At 42.2% G+C, this 23172-nt stretch overlaps 2 protein-coding genes across 2 annotated transcripts in view; one reads left to right on the top strand and one right to left on the bottom strand.

Annotated features, from left to right (window-relative positions):
* Window positions 1–1152, bottom strand: part of LOC146681668 (rho GTPase-activating protein 6-like) — a 140591-nt gene extending 139439 nt beyond the window's left edge. The window contains exon 1 of the mRNA XM_085449849.1: window positions 539–1152. Coding sequence (XP_085305975.1) covers window positions 539–1006 — 468 coding nt within the window. The 5' untranslated portion in view covers window positions 1007–1152. The remainder of the gene's footprint in view (window positions 1–538) is intronic.
* A 5259-nt stretch (window positions 1153–6411) lies between these two features.
* Window positions 6412–18356, top strand: LOC146681672 (MSL complex subunit 3-like). Its single transcript, XM_085448301.1, has 14 exons — window positions 6412–6699; window positions 8488–8570; window positions 8681–8776; window positions 8977–9071; window positions 9156–9253; window positions 9476–9604; window positions 9836–9993; window positions 11674–11832; window positions 11936–12171; window positions 12259–12348; window positions 13777–13886; window positions 14062–14161; window positions 14247–14331; window positions 17107–18356. Exons 1-14 carry the CDS (start codon window positions 6601–6603, stop codon window positions 17204–17206), a joined length of 1638 nt encoding a protein of 545 aa, XP_085304427.1. The 5' UTR covers window positions 6412–6600; the 3' UTR covers window positions 17207–18356.
* Window positions 18357–23172: the final 4816 nt, after the last annotated feature.

The following is a 23172-nucleotide window of genomic DNA, read 5'->3' on the forward strand; positions in this document are numbered from 1 at the left end:
GAAATTAGAAAACACACATCTTTTAGCTTTTCATCTTTTTTAAACTGCGTTTTTGGAAACCTTGAATTTACATTGTCTGTCTCTAAAGCACTTTGGGTCAATTTCTGTTGTTTAAATGTGCTACAGGCTACAAATAAAATATACAGTCAACACAAGAGGTTCAGATATTTTTGATAGAGCGTGTTTGAGGTATATTTTTTCATTTACGAAGTTAATATGAATATTTTCTTTTTAAATTATGCATTTAACACAAGTCAGCAGGCTACACACTAAACTTAAGAGGCTAGAAACAAAGTATCGATCCTATCACCCCCCCCCCCCCCCCCCCCCCCCCCCCGAAGCACACAGACGCTCAAGAATGCACTTCAAGGAAAGCGATGGGGTTGGAGGGCACATAACTCTCACAAATATGTATCATATGCATTCATGTAAGAAAACTAATTAGCGAGCTGAACGATAAGAGTGGGATTTCGTTTTAATCTGTTCCTTTTGGCCACCAAAAGAAAAAAAAAACTGTCACCCTGGGAAGGGAGTTTACCTCTGACTTCCACACGACGTAAGAGTGAGAGCTGGAAGGCTGCACTTTCTTCTGTAGCCACCTCCGCGGGGAAAACAGCGTGCCGGTGCTCCCTGAGGGAGCGGCACCAGCTCCCCTCACCATAAACGGTAAATCCCCGGCGGTATTCCTTTTGGCACGCTTAACCACGTCATAGTCAAAGTGGAAGTTGGAGGACGGGGAAACATCCAGAGGTATGGAAGGAGAGGAGATGGAAGGGGTTATAGGTTCCTTCAGGGTCGGGATCTTGGTGCGTAAAGCCGGCTTCACAGCCAAGCGCTCGGCGGACGCACCTGTGTCTGCGGCCGCTCCATCGCTCCCGGTGCCGCAGTGTCTGATGATGGCGGGGTCCAGGCTCCGGGTCTGGCGTAGCCTGCGTTTGGTTATGGCTTTGGAGGCAGGGGACGAGCAGGAAAAGACGCTGTTTAGAAGTCCTTGAGCGGCTGACATTGTGTTCAGAACTCACATTAGCGCACTTCGGAGAAGCTTCCCCGCGAACTTAAAAGTTCAGCGCTGCCCCATTAAAAGAGCCGGGCGGTGATGCATCTGAGTGGAGACACCGTGGACAAAGTCTTCTTTTCCTCCGCCGTGCTCCTCTGCTTATTCCTGTGCTGGAGCTGGAGCGAGAATCCTAGAAAGGTGGGGTGGGGGAGAGTGCGCTTAGGGGTGGGGTTCAGAAAAAGTAAGACGAATGCCTCCTCGCTTGTTTTTATTTTTTGCTTAATAGTCAATTGAATGTTTGGTGATGGTTTAATAAATACATTGGGCTTGGCTGGTTTTCTCCACAAGATAACCAGCTGGTGAGCACTGTTCCTCCTCTACCAAAGTCCACCCTGTTACGCCCCTAGTCCAGGCGTGTAGAGACGCACATAAGGTTGGAGGAGAGAGAGACAAATACCCGCCCTGGTTCCCAAGCCAAACATCCAAAACCAGTTGTGAGTAAAAAAGGTGATTTTATTGAAGATAATGAAGCATAGCTCCAGGGTGAACTCAGGCCAAAATAATAAACAAAACCAACTAAGTCCCACCAGAAAACTAACTCAACCCTAAGAAAGAAACAGAACAAACAAATGACAATACTAACCCTCGCTCCCTAACCCGGAAAACAGGAGAAAACTGTTCCAAAGAAAAAGGCGGCTCACCCCTTCCGCTTCAGCCTAAGAGTGCCTATAAGCGGCTCTCACAGATCACGCTCACACAAATACACACAGCCGTAACACACCCAGAAAAATATCATTTTAAGGTCAGTCTTAGTTAAGTTACATCACTTTTTTTTTTTAATAAAATAAAATAAGGGTAAGATGACTTTCTGTAATTATAAAGCCCATTTCCATAAGAGGTAATTAAGACAAGGACAGACAATCAGCAGCCAGGAAGGAGGTCATGCATAGAGGTAGATGTGATTTAGCTGGGGATGAGTATTAATCCCAGCTTCCTATTAATCCACCTTGCTGTCTGGGAATAATAGACCTATCAGCAAAAGGCTGCTGCGCGCTATTATTAGCCAAACAATAAGTAAGCCAGGATTAATAGACCCATTCCTTTCTTTATACACCTGTGCATGAGACATTTGTTTACACAGATGCCCAAAAAGGGGGGAGTTAAGCTGGCTGTGTGTGCACAAGGAGTGCATGTGTGTGTGTGTGTGTGTGTGTGTGTAATAGAGAGAGAGAGAAAGCAGAAGCATGTGTGGCCCCGTGTGTGTGAAAGTATGGGAAAAATGAAAAGAGACAGCGGGAGTCTGGGGAGGAGGGTGTCTCCCGGCTGATAAAGGAGCTTATGAAGCTGCACAGCATGACACACAGATACACATATGCGCACACACAGATACCCACAGAACAGCGTGACATGACACTGATAACAGCTGAGATAGATTTGACCCTTCTAAAAACAGTCTGAGGGGGGAAAGAATGGGACGCGGGCCGAACAAAAACACCCCAGTCCCAATTAGAAGAAGACAGTTCATGAATCTGTTTCATGATTAGAGATTTTTTCTTCACCTTTCTCGACAATCTTTCATTCAGTCCACTACAAAGTTGGTGGGTACACTCCCAGGGATGCTGGTAAGCACACTGAATAGTCTGATGTCATTCAGATTACAGTCATTCTCACATATTGGTTAAAAGCGTTCTCTGTCACTACCGTTCCAGTACACCGACTGCTGCCTGCTCCACTCTGTGTGTAGGGGGAGGGGCACATGGCACCTTTGTGAGGACAGATAGCCATAATACTGCATTCCCGAGTCTCTCATCCCTAGGTTTAACCACTAACCCCAATCACTAAGCACAATCATAAACATTTAATTCAATCTATTTATACAGCACCAAATCACAACAGCAGTCATCTCAAGTGGATCACCTATGAGTAAGGAAGGATAATCTCCCTTTTAAGAGGAAGAAACCTCCACTGCGACCAGCTGGGGATGGAGGAAGACAGGACAAAAGACACATTGTGGAAGAGAAGACGAGTTATTATTAATAACCATATGCTCTGTCAAAAAGAAAAGTTTAAGCTGAATCTTAAAAGTAGAGAGGGTGTCCGTCTTTTAACTCCAAATTGGGAGCTGGACCCACCTGGAAGCTGAAGGCTCTGCCTCCCATTCTACTTTTAAATATCCTAGGAACCACAAGTAAGCCTGTAGTCTGAGCAAGAAGCGGTCTGTTGGAGTGATATGGTACTGTAGGGTCTTTAAGATAAGATGGACCCTGATTATTCATGTGAGGAGAAGGATTTTAAATGTGATTCTGGATTTACAAGGGAGCCAATGAAGAGAAGCTAGTATTAGGGAAATATGCTCTCTCTTTATAGTCCCTGTCTGTACTCTTGGTGCAGCATTTTGGATCAACTGAAAGCTTCTCAGGGAGTTTTCAGGAACACTTAATAATAAAGAATTACAGTAGTCATTAGTTTGTAAGATTTTTAGAGCTGAGTACAGTGAATTTATCCTTATAACTTCTTATGACATCAACTTCTGAAATGCCTTGGGGGCAACTGTCAACTGTAGCTGCAAAAACAGCAAAAATAAAAAAATCAATTTCGGGAGCTCCAAAGACTGCAATTGCTCTAGTAGCCACTTGAGGCTGTTTTCAAAAGTGAGTCAAACCCAAAGACTCCCATGCTAAAATGCATAACTTCAAAAAGCATCACCTCAGGATGTTTACAGCCTGGTACAAAAACTGTTTTGGCCTCCATGTAAATAAATATTTCGAGTTTTCTCCTATGATACTGTGGTTTATAATAACTAGAGGTGGGCGGAACAATCCAAAAATCGATAGTAAGCATACCAACATCGGTATTGGTACTGATCGACACAATCATGTTGTAAAAGTGAAACTACAAATCACATTGATTTTGTGGTCATCAGTTTTGTTAGTTGATTTATTCAGAATTAGCAAAATGACAGTGACTCATCAAATAAGTCACAACACACTTATCCTCCCTATATAAGCTGCCTACACAAAGTTAAAAGTGTCAGTATCTGGTACTGGTATCAGGTCGATACCAAAACTTTTCAATAACTACTGCAATCACACGGGTAAGGCCTAAAGTTTAGGGCCTTGGTGGCTTTGATTGGCAGGTGGGCCAACACAGGATGCTGCAGCCTGTAGGCGCTCGCTAGGCCTCAATTCCACTATTTCCAGTCAGTGACCTGGATCTCCCCACTGTGTTTTTCTTGAATTTTCTGTGTGGTATAGCCCACCCAAGAAGTTTTCTGTTGTATAGAGTGAAATTCTAGTATTTTATTTGTCTGTTGCTTAGCACTAATAATCAGATATGGGTGTCTGTGGGCTGGCTGTGTCCACTTTTATACAGAAATAAGAAGCACCTGCTCTGAACACACCCCTCATCTGCCAAATGTAACAGGAATTTATGCATCACTGAAACATTTACACCAATCTTTGACTTTTTAATGTTTTGCTGTCTTCCAGCTCTTCATCTGTGAATTAGTGAGCTCGTGTTACAAACATGTAATCCTAGAAAGCATTTCATTTGAAACTGATTTGACACATCTGTTAAAATATATCACGTGCAGTCAGGGTAAAAGGCAATGAGCGGAAATTAGCAGCGCTGCACATTGGTCGGTAATGTTCAGCGTTATATGCACGCTGTCCATATTTGGTCCACAGTAGTAGACCAGCATTGCCTGAAACCATTTTAAGCAAAATGAGTGCAGATTTAGCAGCAGAGACATGGTTTCCTGTGCCAGGGATCAGTTCACATTTCATTGTTCAAGGCTCTTAGAGAGAGATAAGCCTCAGTGAAAAGGTTACAAGGTCAGGAAAAAAAACCCTGCTGAAATATGTACCACGAGTAAATATCTGTCTAGACCTACAAATAAATCACGTTTTTAAATGATGTCTGCAGATTGATACACTAGTTAGTGTACGTAAGCGATAACACATTGGTTCAGTTAAGGGAAATTTAGCATTATTGAGACATGCAAAGTTTTCATTTAGTCTACTCTAAGTGATCTTCCAAAACTGCAAATAAGAAAAACTACATGTGCTGCACCCCTGGAAGGCTGTACCATCCTCAGCTTGCTTAATTTGTACTTAAAAGTACATTTAACCTTAGCAAATTGTCCATAATATAGCTGTGCTTTTTATATGCTACGTGGTTTTAGTCTGTTCAGAACTTAATTAATACATGGATGGCTTTCATCTTTGAGATCTCATCCGTGGGATTTTTTTCATAATGAAAAATCCTACTTTCTCTCCGTGCCCTCGAGCATGGGTGCGGGACTTAGCCTCAACTCAATTAGTTCAAACCAATGACATTTTTTGTATTGGACCAATACCAAGTAACTATAGGGCCAATGTTGCATACCAATACCAAAGCAATATTAATACTTTTAACATGTAAAGGTAGGTTATGTAGGGGAAAGCAGTGCATCATTATTTATGAGATGATCGAAATTAATTTGTAAATTCTGAACACTAAATCACTGTATGTTTTTACTTTTCACAATAATAGGTTAATATAATAAAACACACCTTTTACCTTTTCAAGTAGTTGGACACTGTTTTTTTTACAACAAAAAACCCCAACATTTATTTCATATAATTCAGTGGGCCACATACTGAACTTAGCAGATAGAAACAAAGTATTGAGTTGCGCTAGCATCGATCTGATATCAGTACCAGCCTCGAGATCCGATGCTATTTGGATCCGCCCACACCTGCTTGTCCACACCTGGATTAATGGGAGACAGCTCAGGTCGAGTTCAGGTGTTTTCGTTTGGATTTCTACAGCATGTGTATCTTATGTGTAGCATTTTTAGTTCCTGAAGTCGATTGTACATTGGAGGAATTATTCAAGTGAGTGATATTTGTTTCAGGTATTGCCTTTGTTTTTCATTTGCTTTAAAGCCTCCCAATCATGTGTATCAGTCAGCTGAGTGGGCACCCTATAAAAAGGCATTTAAGTTAATACATTGTACCCTATTTCCTTAAACTGCTGTGCTAATCCTGAAGCTTTCTGAGGGATGCAGCTACAACAACGCCATTCTTTTACACTAACAAAGTCCGTTTCGTTGGGATTTTTTTTTAAAGTTCAAATACTGACATCTTCTGGTGAATCTTTGAAACTACACCATCTGTACGGTGTCCCCGAAAGCTCATTTCAAAAGCTCATTGCGCTTTTAAATGCTACCTTCACTGTGATTGTAGTTACAAGGCTGCGGCAATTCACGTGCAAGAGCCATAGTTTCCAGCTTCAGTTTGTAATGAAAGTACGTGGAGGGGGGTTTATAAATGCATTTGACTCGCCGCCTCTGCACTTGTTATCCACAAGTAACCACAAGTAAGCGCGTGACCCACAGTGGTCCCACGCTGTGTCGACTAGAGAAATTACGAGCGGTCCATGAAAGCAGCCAGAGCATCAGCAGCAGTAAGACTAGCAGCATCTCATCCCACAACAGCGCCATCCTTCCACAGTGTGTTTTGGTGGAAGAGCCTTCACAGGGAAGAGTCTGGCAACGAAAGGGTTAAGGGGTTTACAGGGTTCAGATCGATGCCTCCTCTCCCACACGTCGCCATGAACAAATGAATTCGCGGGGAATTAAATATCAATTTCACAAAGGAGAGCGAGTCCTGTGCTTCGAACCCGACCCCACCAAGGCTAAAGTGTTGTATGACGCTAAGGTAAATGTTTTGCGCAGAAAGATGCAGACTGGTCGGATTTTCGACTTTGTATAAACGTGTAATTCATTCTAAGGGGGAAGCAGCGTTGATTCTTTAAGGTGTGGGGCTCTAAATGTAGCTTGGGATGGCTGCTTAGGCCACAGGAAAATACGCTTGCACAAATAACGCCCAGGCTAGGTTCTCTTGATGTTTTTCGAGTGGTTTCCGGGTGTGTTTGATTAGCTGTGTGTCGCTCGCGGGTCACAATTTAGAAAAAAAAAAGTCAACACAACCTTGACGTTTTGTAATGTTACCGGTTTGTTTGTGTGGAGGAGGCTGCTGAAAGGGGAATTTCACATGAAAATTCTGTTGCAGTCAGTTAGCATTAGAAGCATCTTTAAACAGCAGTAAGGGAGTTATTACCCGGGCGGCTTGCCGTGCAAAGCAGATTAATGTCAACACACCAACCAACAAGCGCACCACGACAGCAGGGCTGCTAACTTTGCACACACAGTTGTCTGCCTATTTCAGTTTAGTTGTTTGCTGGCTTTTTTTTAAGCGGGCTAAAATTGTCCAGCAGACTGGTGGCTATTCTGCTGCCTGACTAGCTGGTAAGCTAACGCTCCAAAAAAGCTACAGTCTTTACTCCACTCTAGCATGGCTGTTGCTAACCTGCGCTAGCTAGTGGTTAGCATAAACACTTATTTGCAGTTGTCTTAGTATATTATATTAAATGATCATTCTTAGTGTCAGAATGTAGCTGATTTACGTGGATATTTTTTTTTATCCTGATAAACCTTTAAGTATTTAGCTTTAGTTATAAGTTGGGTAATTACTGTTTTATTATGAGAGGTTCAAGGGTAAAGGGTTTATCTACACTTGTTTGTACTTTCTATGGTCTAATCCTTTCATAGCTTTATGATTGATACTGATTGCATTAACATCAAGATTTTGCTGAGTCTAGATGTTGCAAGTGTCAAATTCTGATTTGCAAAGTAATAACAGTCAGAGTAACAAGTGCAAGAGATTTTTTTTAAATTATAATAGACTGAGTATTACACATAACTTAGCTTCATATGCAGGTAATAACTAAGCAAATGGAGTTTTTGCATCATGTCTTGGGGTGTGATAGTATTCTCATATATTGCGTGGCGGTATCTGGTGTGCCTGTATCGCTACAATATCAATATTTTGTTAAATAAATTAAAATACCCTGGGAAAAGAACAAGAGTACACCACCATCCGGTTATGTTGTTAGCCATGATATTGGGTGAGCCAATTTAATGTAAGTTAACAAACAAAACGACCAACACTGGACACACTTTGCTTGCTCTGAATTAGGAGGTAGCTTTGTCAAGCTAACGGCTCAGTCACACAAGTAAAACTAAGACAGAAATCTCTTTACAGCTATAATAATAGTGGTTTCTGATGATTGTATTGTATTTTTTTACATTCTGCAAGCGCAACTTATGGTGACTAAATGGTTGCTCAGAGCTTGAGGATGTTGTGCTCGGGGCCACTTTTGATCTGAAGGTCGCCTGAATGCCAATGCCGTGCCACCTGCAGACCACAACAATGTACACTGTGCTTGCCACAAATAAGTGATACAAAATCTCTTTGTTGGTCTGCTAGTTATGCTAATATGCAAATTCCTTATTTTTCTTCTTGTACTTGAACCCTTTATTGATTATTGACCCTTTATTAAAACTGGAAATGAATGATTACCCCAGAAAATGGTGGTGTTGGGTACTTGCTAAGATATGAATAGATGTTTAGCAGGACTGCGCTAACTGTGTGTTCATGTTGCAGGTCCTTGATGTCTTGATAGGTACAGATGAACATGGAAGACGAATCCCGAAGTACCTGATTCATTTCAATGGTTGGAACAGAAGGTAAAATTCTCCTTTCATCAGCTTTTGTATGAAGCAGTAATGTAGCACTGCTGTCAAGGCCACACACTTTTAATTATTGATATATTTTGCATATATGGCTGTTTTTGTAGCTGGGATCGTTGGGCCGCAGAGGATCATGTCCTAAGGGACACCGAGGAAAACCGAAAATTACAACGTAAACTGGCTCGCAAAGCTCTAGGTCGCATGTAAGTTCACGTTCTAATCGTCTACTGATGATGATCAGCAATTACATGATGATGAAGTTCTGAAAAATTTTGATTTAAAAAGTCCAGTGTGGTGTATTTCATTTCATTGCCTGCAAGTTTTGGATTTGACCTTTTGGAATGTCTGTCTGTAGAAAAGTCTGAGACAGTTTTTTTTTTTTCTTTTTGTTTCTCGGTGATAGGAAGAGAAAGGGATGGGTAAAGAGGCGCCGTCGTCAGTCTGGTACTAAATCTTCTCTGAAGACTCTCCCAAAGGAGGACGACAGCGATGACGCGTGTGAGAAATCTCTCTGCATCTCTTTGTCTTTTGCTCCCCGTCTCCCTCAGCAATCAAGTTAAGCCCCACGTGTTCTTTCTCCAGGCTTAATTTCAACTTCGGAAAGCAGCGACGGGGACGATTCTGACCCCGAGTCTTCAAATAGCGGGGACAGCACCTTCTCTGAGGACATCAACAAAATGGTAAAAGTTGATCGGCACAGGTTCAAGGGCATGTAGATCACTAGTTGCATTGCAGGCCTTTAGATAACATCACTGTCAGGCTTAACTTGAAGTAAATGACCTTGATATGTGTAATATGTGGCTGATAAATTCAACTGTGGTTGTGGGAGGGATTTCTGGCCACGGAAAATCTACGCGATTGTTTTTATTGATCCTCCATTTGTACATTTGTTTTTGTATCAGAGGGTTGAGGCAGACGTGAATGTCAAGAGGGAATATGAGGAGAAGGTCATTCATGTTGACATCAACATCCCCGATGTTCTGAAGAAGAAACTGGAAGATGACTGCTTCTACATCAACAAGAGGAAGAAGGTGCGGGCAGCAGATCCTGGGCACACACCGCTTTCTAAAGCCTATATACAAAATGTCAACAGCTCATTGGTTGTTTTTGTTCTACAAATCCATCATAATTTAGCTTGGCAGCTAAAGGACGGGTGGGCACGACTCAAAGATTTCTGACACTGGTTTGTGTTTGGAAAGAATTGTAGGATATGGAACTGAAGCGTGTCAGTATTTAACCTCGTGTTGTTTTACCTCTCTCAGCTCGTGATGGTTCCCTGTCAGACAAACGTTGTGCACATCCTGGAGTCCTACGTCAAGCACTTTGCGATCAACAAAGCATTCATGGCCAACGAGCGGTACAGGCGTCAGCAGAGCACCACGCAGAGCGGCAGTCCACAGCCAATCCCTCCAGAGAAAAGGTTAGTATTGATGTTCTTTAAACAGGAGGGGAAAAAAGGCGATCCAAGCACGCAAACCACTTAGTCTTCATTTCCAAGTGTCCAATAGAAAATGGTTAATGGGAATTAAAACTGAAACATGCTCTAATACATACAAATTTGTCCACTCAGTGGCCACTTTATTAGGTACATATTTGATCCCCTTTTGCCTTCAGCGCTGCCTTAATTCGTCATGTAAAGATGGCATTTGGTTCTTGTTGATATGATGGCGTCACAGAGATGCTGCAGATTTGACCTTCTGAAAGTCATGGCAGAAATGGAGACTTGGATCAGACAGTAATCAATTCAATTTTATTTATATAGCGCCAACTCACAATAACAGTCGCTTCAAGACGCTTTATATTGTACAGTAGATCGTACAATCATAGATACAGAGAAAAACCCAACAGTCATATGACCCCCTATGAGCAAGCACTTTGGAAACAGTGGGAAGGAAAAACTCCCTTTTAACAGGAAGAAACCTCCGGCAGAACCAGGCTCAGGGAGGGGCGGCCATCTGCTGCGACCGGTTGGGGTGAGAGAAGGAAGACAGGATAAAGACATGCTGTGGAAGAGAGACAGAGGTTAATAACAGATATGATTTAATGCAGAGAGGTCTATTAACACACAGTGAGTGAGAAAGGTGACTGAAAAAGAAAAACTCAATGCATCATGGGAATCCCCCGGCAGCCTACGTCTATTGCAGCATAACTAAGGGAGGATTCAGGGTCACCTGGTCCAGCCCTAACTATATGCTTTAGCAAAAAGGAAAGTTTTAAGCCTAATCTTGAAAGTAGAGATAGTGTCTGTCTCCTGAATCCAAACTGGAAGCTGGTTCCACAGAAGAGGGGCCTGAAAACTGAAGGCTCTCCCTCCCATTCTACTTTTAAATACTCTAGGAACAACAAGTAGGCCTGCAGAGCGAGAGCGAAGTGCTCTAATAGGGTGATATGGTACTACAAGGTCATTAAGATAAGATGGGGCCTGATTATTTAAGACCTTGTATGTGAGGAGCAGGATTTTGAATTCAATTCTGAATTTAACAGGAAGCCAATGAAGGGAAGCCAAAACAGGAGAAATATGCTCTCTCTTTCTAGTCCCTGTCAGGACTCTTGCTGCAGCATTTTGGATTAGCTGAAGGCTTTTCAGTGAGTTTTTTGGACTTCCTGATAATAATGAATTGCAGTAGTCCAGCCTGGAAGTAATAAATGCATGAACTAGTTTTTCAGCGTCACTCTGAGACAGGATATTTGTAACTTTAGAGATGTTGTGCAAGTGGAAGAACGCAGTCTTACATATTTGTTTAATATGTGCATTGAAGGACATCCCCCTCCCCCAACCAGATTTGGTGAGCCCTTCCAAACGTTAGCCTCAATTTTTTTCTTAGCTGACAGGAGTGGCACCAGGTGTGGTCCTCTGGACATGCAACATGTTAAAAATTGAAGTGGATGAGCTACAGAAGCAGAGATGCTCTTCTTTGCACCTTGGTTGCAATGAGTGGTTATTTGTCTTTTCTTCTGACCGTTCTCTGTAAACCACAGTAACATTTATCTTGTTGAAATTATACTGAAACAGGGCACTCGAATAGCTTCCCTTCACTGGGGCCTGTATAATCAACGCACACTTGTTACATCTCTTATTCCTTCCTGTTTTTTAATAAAGTGAGGAGCTGTGTAAGGAAATGGTCGACGGCCTGAGGATTACGTTTGACTTCACCTTACCCATGATCCTTCTCTACCCCTGTGAGCAAGCCCAGTTTAAGAAGGTCAGCTCCTCGAGGCTCTTCCTGGCCATGAATGAAAGCTCCCCCTGCTCAAGCAAGTAAGTGTGCTGCGATGAATCCCTTGTGCCGCATCAGAAAGCACTGCGTTCAACTGCTGTGCTGTTTATTTTATTTTTTATGCATTTGCCTTTGCTTCCAAAGCACCCAAAGAGAACGCAGTCCAAGCCCACTGGGGCACAACCCGCCTACCCCTCAGTCCACAGACAGCCAGCCAGCCCTAAGTGACATCTCTACTACCACCCCCACCACTCCAGCCCCAACCCCAAAGCGCCGGCGCCACCCCGATATGGACTGCATTTCCTACCAGTCGCAATCACTGAGGCGCTCTACCAGGAACACGTCCGGAGGTGACCGTCCAGCTGAGGGAAGCAGCGGCGGTAATGAGTTTAAGTTCCTCCTGGATTTGATGTAGCTTTGTGTTTACACAAACTCAACTTAGAAATGCAACATATGTCATGATATAGGTGGAGGCAGCGCCACGGCGTCACCGCAGCTCAAACGGCGAGTGGTCGACACCTCATCGCAGCCCAAGTTCTTCCTTAACCTTGACAAAAGTAAGCTCCGCATCTCTGAAAGTACTCTGTGTGATTGTAAGTTTGTGAAAATCACTATCATGTCGTAGCTGCAAACCTCTTTGAAACCCTACAGCGTAACCTGACGTGCACCTCCCCAAAATTCCCTGCAAGTCTAAATCTAATTTGACTCATGATTTAACTCATTAGAATCCTTAATTTGTCCACATAAGTAGACAAATCAGAACGGAATCAACTTTTGGAGATTTACTTTCCTGGATGATTGAGAATGCTTCAAGACAGAAGTAGATAAGTATTCACCTGGTTCTTCGTTCTGCTTTTAAACTTTCTGAAGCAGGTTTTATGTGTAAAATGGCAATAGTAGCAACTCTCTGCTAAACGATTGCTCTACTAGGCTTGTATTGTCACAGGTCACGGCATGCTCAAGTACCAAGGAATGAGACCAAGCATTTATCTGTAACCGTATTCTTTGATCTAGTCGCCTGTGCAGATAAAACCTCCCCAAAATTGACAAACACAGCTGCCGTCAAGAAATTTAAAAGCTATGTAATTCTAAACAAAATGAAAACCAACAAGAAGAGTTTGCAAGAGTAGAATGAGAGGTTTCGGCTCTCGGGCTCCTGTGGAAGCAGCTCCCAGTTGGGTTCAACAGCTCGCTCATAAGGGATCGTTGGTGTTCTCTATCAAATTTGGTGTAGTTTGGAAACTTTGTCTTTCCCTCAGAGATGCAGATTCATTTATTTTTATGTTCTTAGGGGAATGTTTGCATAATTACACTCACTTCCAGAAGGGGGAGACATGAGCTCCTCACTGCAGGCTTTATTGTAGCCATGTTTCCTGATTGGGTGAAGATCAGAATAACGCACTTCCTGTAAACGCACAGTGATTGTGTTTGAGTGCTAACTTTGATTTTGTAGTAAGCAGTTTAGCCCAGTAGGTGGTGTTATCTCACTTCTGTCCTCCCACATTCTTCCCCTCTTCAAAGTCAGCGAGCTGCTCTCTGCCAATAAAGTTATTACAGTGAACTCAAGTTAAATGTAAAGAAACATTTTAGTTAACAAAATGAAAATAAAAAACAACTATTTTGTGAACTTTACATTTTATTTTAGTTCGTTTTTAATGATTTTATTATTATTCCTAAATCGTACCTCTGACACACACCGTAATAATTAAAGACTAAAACTAGCAGTGAAATTAATTTAAAAAACTAAACATTTTCAAACTAAGCTGTAATGAGAAAATCCACACTGGAAACTAACTGAAACTAAACTGAATTTAACAGGTCCAAATGAAATGAAAACAATAACTAAGCTCTAACAGTTTGAATCGTTTCCTTTGAATGTTTTTGTTGATCATCGATAGCGTGCTGTGAAAATGTGAATAATTAACAGAATCAGCTGATCTGTCTTTCTGGCAGTGATCTTTCCTTTTATTTTCCCCGTCCCGCAGAGACTCCAGTGCACAGCGGCTCCTCTTCCCCGTTGCCTTTGACCCCGAGCAAAGAGCGCAGCGGCCCTTTCTACGGCCTGGAGAGCCGCAGAAACAACGAGCTCAATGAGGTGATGAAACTGTGTGATTATCTGGAATGTGGGAATTGCTCAAAGGCACTAGGATCATTTTATGTATTGTAATGTGCTGCTGTAGATTTGTATACACCACCCAGTTGACAGGAGGTTGAAACATTGCACTCACAACTCCACTAAACTGTGCTGTTCTGTTTGCTCTGCCCAGCAGGTTTTGAGTTGGAAGCTGACTCCTGATAACTACCCTCTGAATGACCAGCCTCCTCCGCCATCCTACCTGTATGGGTCACAGCACCTTTTGCGACTCTTCGGTCAGTTTCAGTCCAGACACGGTTTATGCTACTAGCCTTTTCCCCACACTGAAACACTCCCATAATCCCTGTTTTTGGCTTTTAGTGAAGCTTCCTGAAATCCTGGGAAAAATGCAGCTGCCTGAGAGGAGTCTCCGAGCCCTGATTAAACATCTGGAACAGTTCCTCAGGTAATCGGTTGTTAGTTAGGAGACTTAGATCAGCAAACCTGATTCACGCTCATTTCTGCTTGGTTCACAAAAGCAAGAGTTTAAAAGGATGGACAAATCACTAGTACGCCCAAAATAACTGAGAATCACGAGAACAAAAAGGAAAAGGAGGAGCAAGTAAATGAGAACATGGAGGGGAAAGCTGGAGTGAGAGGGAGCACGTGCTGGAGGGAGGGAGATGAGTGGGCGTTACACAAGCGCGGGAGTCTAATCTTTAAATCCTCCCGAGTGATCTTCAATTCAGCTGCTCCCAAACCTGAGGGGATTTAGGTCCTCTGGTTCTGTAATCAAACGCATGCAGTGCCGCCTTCTGCCATCAAGCAGCGTTGTGGAGCCAGTGAGCAGAGCTCGGCATGGAGCGGGAACAGATCTCTGCTCTGAGAGCCGGCGTTGCCTCTTTCATCACCTAAGTGGTAAGTGTTTATAAATGGATGTCATTAAAGGGTCGTCAGGGAGACGGTCAGTTTGTCAGGACAAGGTGAGGAGAGGGGGGCGTGCAGCAGGAAAGGATGGGATGCATCACTTTTTTTGTTTGTTTTTGTTTGTGCCCCTTTTCTTGTCTCAAACATCATTGTCATAGTGTGACTATTACACTGTTACCTCAAACATTAGCAGTGCCTCTTGGCAAGGCTATCCCATCAGCAGTGGGGTAAACATGTGCAGAAGGTTCTCTTAATTCACTCGACTGCTGATCGCTTCTTTCTTTTTCTGAAGGATCATCGTTGTGTTAAAGGGCACGGAGCTGTTCCAGGATCAGTGTTGCTCTCTGATGTTTCCTTCATGTCTAATTAATATGTTCACCATGTTGCAGTTAGTGAGACCCTGAACACAAACTAACATAGTGGAATATTTTTTTTCTTCTTCTGTTTTTATCTGTAATCAGCCTTGTGGCAGATTGTGCCGAGCGGGCAAAAACTGATTGATGTCGCAGGGACTGATGTGCATTGCATTCTGGGATTTGGCCACAGTTGATCTCTCACTCTCTCTTTCTCCGCTAGTGCGAATACGATTAAGTGTGGGGCGCACGTGTGGGGCACGTCATGGCATATGTACCTGTGTCGTTTCTGATCCAGCGCCAACGATGACAACGAGGCCTAAATTTCTGGCACAAAAGAGGCCCCACACTTTTCAGAGCAACAAATAGCTGCTTTTTAATACTGATTTTATTCTTTTTATTTAAAGTTTTTAAGACAAAAGAGTCTTTGATTGCTCGTCACGCTTTCCCATCAATGTCCCATTAGTTTGTTTGTTGTTTCTTAAGTTCTGCTCTGATGAGGATAATTTGTTTGCATTGAGATTAGGAAGGCCGGTGGAGCTAAGATGAGATGGCAAGATTTAGAGGATTTGGCCGAGTGGCGGATACTAAGAAGATTCCAGATTAGTTTTCCCCGCTACTGATTAGATGGGAGGGTGGGGTGGGGGTGGGGGGATTTTTCACTCTTTCCCTCTCTGGCTGTCCGTCAGTCGTCTTCTTGGTCTTTCTGTCACATTGATTGGTTATAGGGATTGATTGGTGGGGTGTGGGCTTTGTCTCCAAAATGTCCACTCCAAGCTGAGGGCAGAAGGCGACAGAGTGTAGGATTTATGTGCAACACAGCCAGGGATATCTAGGAAAACACAGGCTGATGTCAGCTAAGACTAGGGGTGGGTTTAAAAAATCGATTTTCTGATTCAAATCTATTTTAGCTTGAATAAAGCGATATCAATTCATTAAATCCTGAATGGATTTTTAAATGTATTTTGCTAGAAAAATGCCAGAATCTCAGGTTAAAGCTCACAAAACTATTTCACTAGCAACCAAACAGCTAAAACTGCAAATGAGAGCAGGTAAATTGATTTCTCACAAAGACATAAACACAAAGTGTGGATCGTTCACCCGACGACACGTACATGCCATCGGGGCTGAAAGCCGACATCTCACAGATTCTGATGCTGCAGGTTTTGTCACTCTGATTAAAATTCACTGAACTAGCAACAAAAGAAGATCCAAACTACGCTTCACGTTTGATAAACATTGTCATTAATTCCCTCTTACTTTCGCTGTTTTGCTTCCACCACGATAAAATCACACTTCCTGCGCAGCTCTCACTCTCTGTGTACTTCAAGAACAGTTTCCCATCTAAAATCTCTGTTTTCTGCATTATATGCTTGCTTATTGTACACCAGTCTACCTTTGTGTACAGCGCTGTTGGCCGCGGTTTTGTTTTGTTTTTTCAAAAATGACTTCCGACAAAGTCTCATTTCTGCTGTTCAATATTGAGGAAATGTAGACTTTTTAAATATCAAAACGGTTAGCTGTGTATATATTAAAACCTGTGCTCTGCTTCACTTCAGCAGCATCAGGTGATGTTGATTCATGGTTTTCTTCAGTTTGTGATCTACTGCAGAATATTTCTAAGGTTATCTGCTATAAAAATATTTTATCCTCAGTTACTTTGACACAAAGGCACATGCTATGATGCTTACACCTCTGAACTCTCACAAGTGTCAGCTTTGTTTTTATACATATAAAAATATGGATATGTACTGATAAATGATCAGAATTATATTTCTGACTGAGTCAAAATTTGGACCTTGTAAATCAGAATTGAATCGATTATAGAAATCAGTGACTATACTAAGCCCTAGCCAACACCATCCTTGCACTGTTGTCGTGTAAGCCTGTCATGTCATCTTCATCTGAAAAAAATGGCTCATTCTGAGTATTTATTTGTTCTCCTTTTTGCTCTTTTTCAGGTTTCTGGCCGAGTTCCATGAGGATTTTTTTCCAGAGTCTGCATACGTGTCGGCATCTGAGGCTCACTACAGCATGAAACAACCGAGGCCGGTTTACTGAAGGAGACATGGGTCGCCCACTTCTTCCTTTGCTCGTCTCTTCCCTGACCTCTAACCACCCCCCTCAGCTTGTCTAGCGCTGACCTGTCTGAGCTCGTGTTTACTGGACTAAATGTCAGCTTTCTCTGGATTTCCGATTTCTTCGCCTCTGGCCCAACATTAGCTTTCTGGGTGTTGTACTGTGGAACATTTGCTTCTACTGTCCCCACTAACCCTCGCCTATGCTCTGTGTGTGGCAATGTCACGCGCGCGAGGCCACGCCTGTGCCGCTTTGCTGTGGTTCATGTCGAGGGCAGCTTTCTGTAACCCTTGGTAAGACTGAAATCTTAGAAAACTGCTAACCATCAAAGCCTCGCTTTCTTCACTCTAGTTCAGAGCTGCGACCACATTGCGGTGCTCTGCTTGTCTGCCTTCCCGATGAACCCATTTGGGATACTCGCAAGGGCTTTGTATGCAGATTTGCTTGTTTTTTTTGTTTGTTTGTTTTTTGTCTTTAAGCTTAGCCCCGTCCTATTTGTGGCAACGCTGCCACCAACCTTCTGTATACAGTTTCCCTGAGGCTGCATTAGGACTCTCTCTCCCTGTCCTCAATGTTTTCCTGCTTTCACTGAGCTGATCAAATTCACAGACTGTTCAAGAACTTTGATTCAGGACTGATTTCTTTAGGTTCTTGACAGTTTTATGGTCTGTTCAGTGTCCTGAGGTCTGCTTTCCTGCTTTGTTTTGCATGTCTGATAACTGTCAGTCATCTGATTTTTATCGTTTCTTCCCTCCTGTCAGTAAGAATCGGGTGCAATTTGTCCTAAAGCTCATCTTCAGTTAACGGGTAGTCTTAATGCACAGTTCTTCTAGACCCTGAAGCTTTTTTTGGACCAGTTCAGTTTTGAATTTTATGTACAAATGTAAAATTTTTAATGCAGCAAAAGAAACGACGTGCTTTACTCGTGAAATTGTGAACATGTAAATAAATGCTAAACGCCTGTTCATCAGCATGTTATATTTCTTTGTACACCACTGGCTCACTCCAATAATACCTCAGTTTGTTTTGGCCGCACACGCTATGTACAGGATGTCTGAATTTTTCTGTTTCATTTGAGCGCTTTTGTTTCCTTCCAGCTCTGTTCATAGTTCAAATAAAGACGTTTTCTGAAGGCTTGCAGCTTATTTACATAAGCGCGAGGCAGCGAGACGACTTGGTGCCCCTGCCAGTTTTGTGTATGCGCTTCTTGCACCTTGGTGCCTTTTTCACTATAAGATGAATTGGCAGGAAGCATGCGAGTGGATTGTGATGGAGCACTTTAAATTTGGACACAGACAGGAGAATTTTATCAGCTGCCTCGACCTTGCTTGTCAGCACGCAGCAGATGATTTAAAATTGAGGCGGTGGAAGTTGCTGCCACAGCTTGACATTTTGATTCCGCCGTCTTTGTCAACAGGACTCTTCTGTCTTGCAGCAACTTAAAAGCAACCCTTATTGAAACTCCTGGTGCTCGTTTATACTGTTTAAGTGTGGCACCACTGGCAGTCATCCAAGGTGATAAAATGACTGAGAGAATAAAATGACTACAGTAGCGGGAAGATATGTTTAACTGATGGTGTACGATACTGCCACAGCCAGCTGGACTGTTGGTCCGATCGATGTCTGCTGAATGTGGATGAGGCTCTGAGTGCTCGTCTCAAGAGGTGGCCATGTTTTTGGCACTTAGTTAGATCGGGTTCTGAAACAGCACTTGATTTAATGTGTAGGGAAAAGTTGGAAATACTTGTCATAGTGAAGTCAGGAATGTCACCACATCATTCAGTGGATTTTAGGAATGAGGTCAGAAGACTGTAGTCCGCAAGGCTTTTTGTCTTGGGATTGGAGTGAGCTTACAGGGGCCACTGTGTCTGTAAGAGCAGAAAAATTCCCATCAAGCCATTTTTTTCTGCTTGTCAAATTCAGGATCACATCTGGGCTCTCACAGGGAGGAGATACAGGCGGGATGCACCCTGGAGGTAGCTGAAGGGTCTACTTCAACGGGGATGCGTGGGTTAGTAAGCCATGCCAAACCGAAAGGTGTTTTTTTTTTTTTTTTTTTTGTGTGTTACAAAACCAAACGAAGTCGCCGTGGTAACTTATCCTGAACACGTAACTTGCTCCTAGTTAGGAGCAAGTGAAAGATTGTAAATATAATGAAAACCTTGTGCTTCTACCTAGTCTGTTTTAAGTCCTGTGAATCTACACATTACACCCCTGTTGTGCTAATGTGCTTTTTTTATGTGCCTTATCAACATCACAAATGTCAGATTGTTGCTGGAATTTACATTCAGCTTGGGATAATTGTTTTGTTTTTTGTTTTTTTTTATCTGCCCTTCCACTGCTGATATTGAACATGGATTAGAAAACTGGTCGGGCTATTTATCACCAACAGCTGCTCAATCAATTAAAACAACAGACATATAATTTAAACATTTCAGTTTGCTTTAGTTTATCAGTGGATCAATGTCAACATTTCCTTTAGTCACCATTAATGTTTCAGGGCTGTAATCTGCAGCACAGGGAGTGCATTCACTGTTACAAAAACACATTTTGATTAGTTTTTGTAACACTAATGTTTGAAGAAGCAGCAGCATGTTAGCACTTTACTGGTATGTATATTCTTTATAAACTTGGCACAAAAAGGAACACAAGCTTTAAGTTGCACTGTGGCACGAGCCAAAGCAGATCAGTCAAACACGGCATGCTTGTAGACACCAACTGACCGCTAAAAGAGTCAATAGCAGAATACGCTGTTTGACAGAAGAGTGCTCAACTCTGCTGCTCAACCCACAAATCCATTTTTTTTTCTCACAAATGTGGAATTCCTATTAAAGTAATTATTACATGAATAAGTGAAGTCAAAGTTGTATTGCTCTGGACCAACCAACACAACTCCAGTTTCTCTCTGATAATCAGTTTGATTACATTCTTGCAACATTATGGGGATAAAACTTTGAGGTGGATCTAATGCCAGCTAACAAAGGCTAACAGAGGCAAAAAACACACCGCATACTGAGAGAATAGCAAGACATCCTGAACAAGTCACCTCAGTATCGCTGTCATCAAACAGAAGTGTGACTCATAACAGACTTCCTTCGCAAAGGAAAGGACATCTAGCGGCTTCTCCACCGGCATTTTGACAGCTGAGGTAAACACCGGACTGACAGCCTACACTTTTCAAAGATGGCTAAAAGAGACTAAAACATGTTTGTCCTACACTGGCCACCATAGCTAAGATTATGCACTCAAACTAGGAGGAGTAAGAAAACAGAATTAAGTTGACTGTCATACATCAGAAAAATGAGGTCTGGCAACTCTTGTTCTCTGGAAATTGTTAGCAAGTGTTGATGTCTTTGCTGAACCCACACAATCAATGGATGTAGCTAGATTAGCTGATAATTTGCCTTTCTTTATAGGAATAAGAGTGGTATTGATCCTTTCTTCTTTATCTCATACAAAGAAAATTGTTTCCTCTGTAATTGTTTTTGCTGTTATAAAGCAGAATATTAACATATTATTATTTAGACAAGTGAAAACACAAGCCTTATTCTAATCTAAAGCTTTAGATGTCTTTCTGATGAAAAAGTTTTATACATACATCATTTTTAGACTATTATTGTTATATAGATCTTTAGAAAACTGACAGTGTATATGCTTACTCAGTACTTATCCTAGAAATGCTAAATATTGGGTGATTTAGGGTTTGGCTGATACAAATGTTTTTACCAGGCAAGTTTCTTCTTCTTGTGTAATCTACAGTTGCAAAACAACACGAGAGTTAAATAAAAATGAGAATTTGTTCGTCTCTTTGATACATTACACATCTTTACTGCCTGCAGAGTTATGCTCTTTACTTCTAGTGCACCTATGGGAAACTGGCTATGCTGGCTTCCCCGTATCAGAGTTCTAATGGGTTTCAGTGGCGAACCTTAATTGTATTTGGACTGGGTCAGACTTCTTGTAATGAACCGCTTATCAGTGCAACCTGATACGGCACTCTCTGCCTGCTGCTATCACGTAGCCACAGAAGCCACCAGTTCAAGCATCTCAATTCGATTTCCCATCCATCGTTGTCTCTATCAGCTTACCACATGATTCAATTGTTAGTGGAGGAAATGGGGCATAATGAGATGTGAGCTATCACCTTGTAAGTGCTGCTGCCGGCACCTTTCACCTGAATGTGCTTCTTTTTTTCTTTTTCCTTTTTCCATTTGGAAAAGCCAGCCTCTGCTTTTCCATCCCACTCTCCTATCTCTCTATCTCACTCCTTCTTATGTCCCCAAGTTTCTTTTCTTCACTTCACATCTGTATCCTCGTCTCGTTTGTCTAATGTTCGCTTTGACAAGTCTTTTGACTTTCTGCTCATCTCTTCATTGACTTCAGTACTTAACTGCAGCCAGAGAGAAGACAGTGAGACGCTTTTGGCCAATAGGAGTTCGCGGAAGTATCTCTTTCTATTCTCTTATCTAATTTAGGAGAGCTTTCCACCACATTTCCACTTTTCACCCATTCCAAACCTTTGTCTTATTGACACATCATACATGATGCATACGTCTTCTCGCCAGCCGTTATCAAAGTCTTCCAGTTTTCCTCTTCATTCTCTTCTTTCTTGCTTCTCTCCATCCACCGCTTTCCATCTTCATTCTAGCGTCATGGATCTAAGGCACGCATTGAGAGGGGAGACGGTGGACATCAGCCCCTCTTTGTCCACCGTATCCTCTTGGACATCATTTGACATTAGCAGTGACATCACATCACTGAGCTCTGACCAAATCTTGACTCCAGTAACAGCTGAGAGCGGCTTCAAACCCTTCGAGGACTCGCTTCCAAAGAAGTCTTCTTCAGTCACGGCCTTGTGTAAAGTGCGAACTGTGGCGTGGAGAGAGACATCTTTTCTTGGAAACGACGAGTAAGTACTTGACTGCAGTTAATGGATCAGGCAGTTTAGTCAGGCAACAGTTAAAAATGACTGAGAGGCAATTTCATGTTAAAGCTAGAAGAGCCAATTTGAACTATTTCACTGTATTTGTCTTTGTTTAAGGAGAGTAGTGCTAATATAAGGAGATGTATATATTGTACCATAACTAGTGGAGTGATTTGTCACGTTTTTAAATATGGGACATGATGTAGGGCTGAAAAATGTTAGCAACTTTGCTTTATGACAATATCAGTACGCTAATATGTGATTTTAGCATGTTTCATCTGCATTTATATAGCTGTAGACTGTAATGGAAAGTCACGATGATGACCAAGGTTAGAACCCACGGCTTTGTTTTAGAAATGTCACACCAGACCAAAGTCGTCAACCTTGACTCGTAAACCGTTGTACCATTTCAGGCCATCACTCTGAGATACGTCATCACATTTTATTCCATCCAGTGATTTTGCAATGTCTATTTATTAGACTGAAATTAATTATACTCTTACATATGACAACTTTGATTAAAAACACAAGGTCTAATCAATGTTTTTTCCTCGAGGCCAGCAATATCAATACGTGGTTGTGTATTTTTTTCAGCTTGGGATGGGATTTCATTGACATTTTCATAAAACCATTGCACGAGTTGATTGAATGTTTAAAAAAAAAAGAGGTTTTCTTTGGTAAGGCAAGGGCCAAATAACAGTAACGACGCAGGAGAGAAGAGGCTTAGACCAATAGCACACGGTCACAAGTGTGTGTGTGTGTGTGTGTGAGAGTCTTTGCTTTCAGCCTACAGTGGCAATCATGAGCTGTTTCATCTGGCTTTAATCACGAGCGGTTCTATAATGGGAGTCTGATTCCCAGTAGCAGGACTGCGAGAGCAGATAAAATAAACCCTGCATTACTTCGGATAGAAACCATAAATCACCTTTTCTCCTTGAATTCTACTGAGAGTCTCTGGCAAGTAAGAAAAAACCAGGGTGTTGTGCATCAAGTGTTACTTTTCTTATTCCTTTCTTGTTTCACT

This window comes from Copadichromis virginalis, linkage group LG23 (assembly GCF_057382275.1).
Source record: "Copadichromis virginalis isolate Kocher_CV1m ecotype Utaka linkage group LG23, C_Virginalis_male_GT1.1, whole genome shotgun sequence".
NCBI lineage: Eukaryota > Metazoa > Chordata > Actinopteri > Cichliformes > Cichlidae > Copadichromis > Copadichromis virginalis.

What these genes read in the sequence shown, in the direction of transcription:
- LOC146681672 (XM_085448301.1), top strand. Translation starts at nt 6,601, where the DNA reads ATGAATTCGCGGGGAATTAAATATCAATTTCACAAAGGAGAGCGAGTC. An exon ending in AGCTCCCCCTGCTCAAGCAA is followed by an intron (nt 11,833 to 11,935) that starts GTAAGTGTGCTG and finishes TTGCTTCCAAAG; the next exon opens with CACCCAAAGAGAACGCAGTC. An exon ending in GCACCTTTTGCGACTCTTCG is followed by an intron (nt 14,162 to 14,246) that starts GTCAGTTTCAGT and finishes TTTGGCTTTTAG; the next exon opens with TGAAGCTTCCTGAAATCCTG.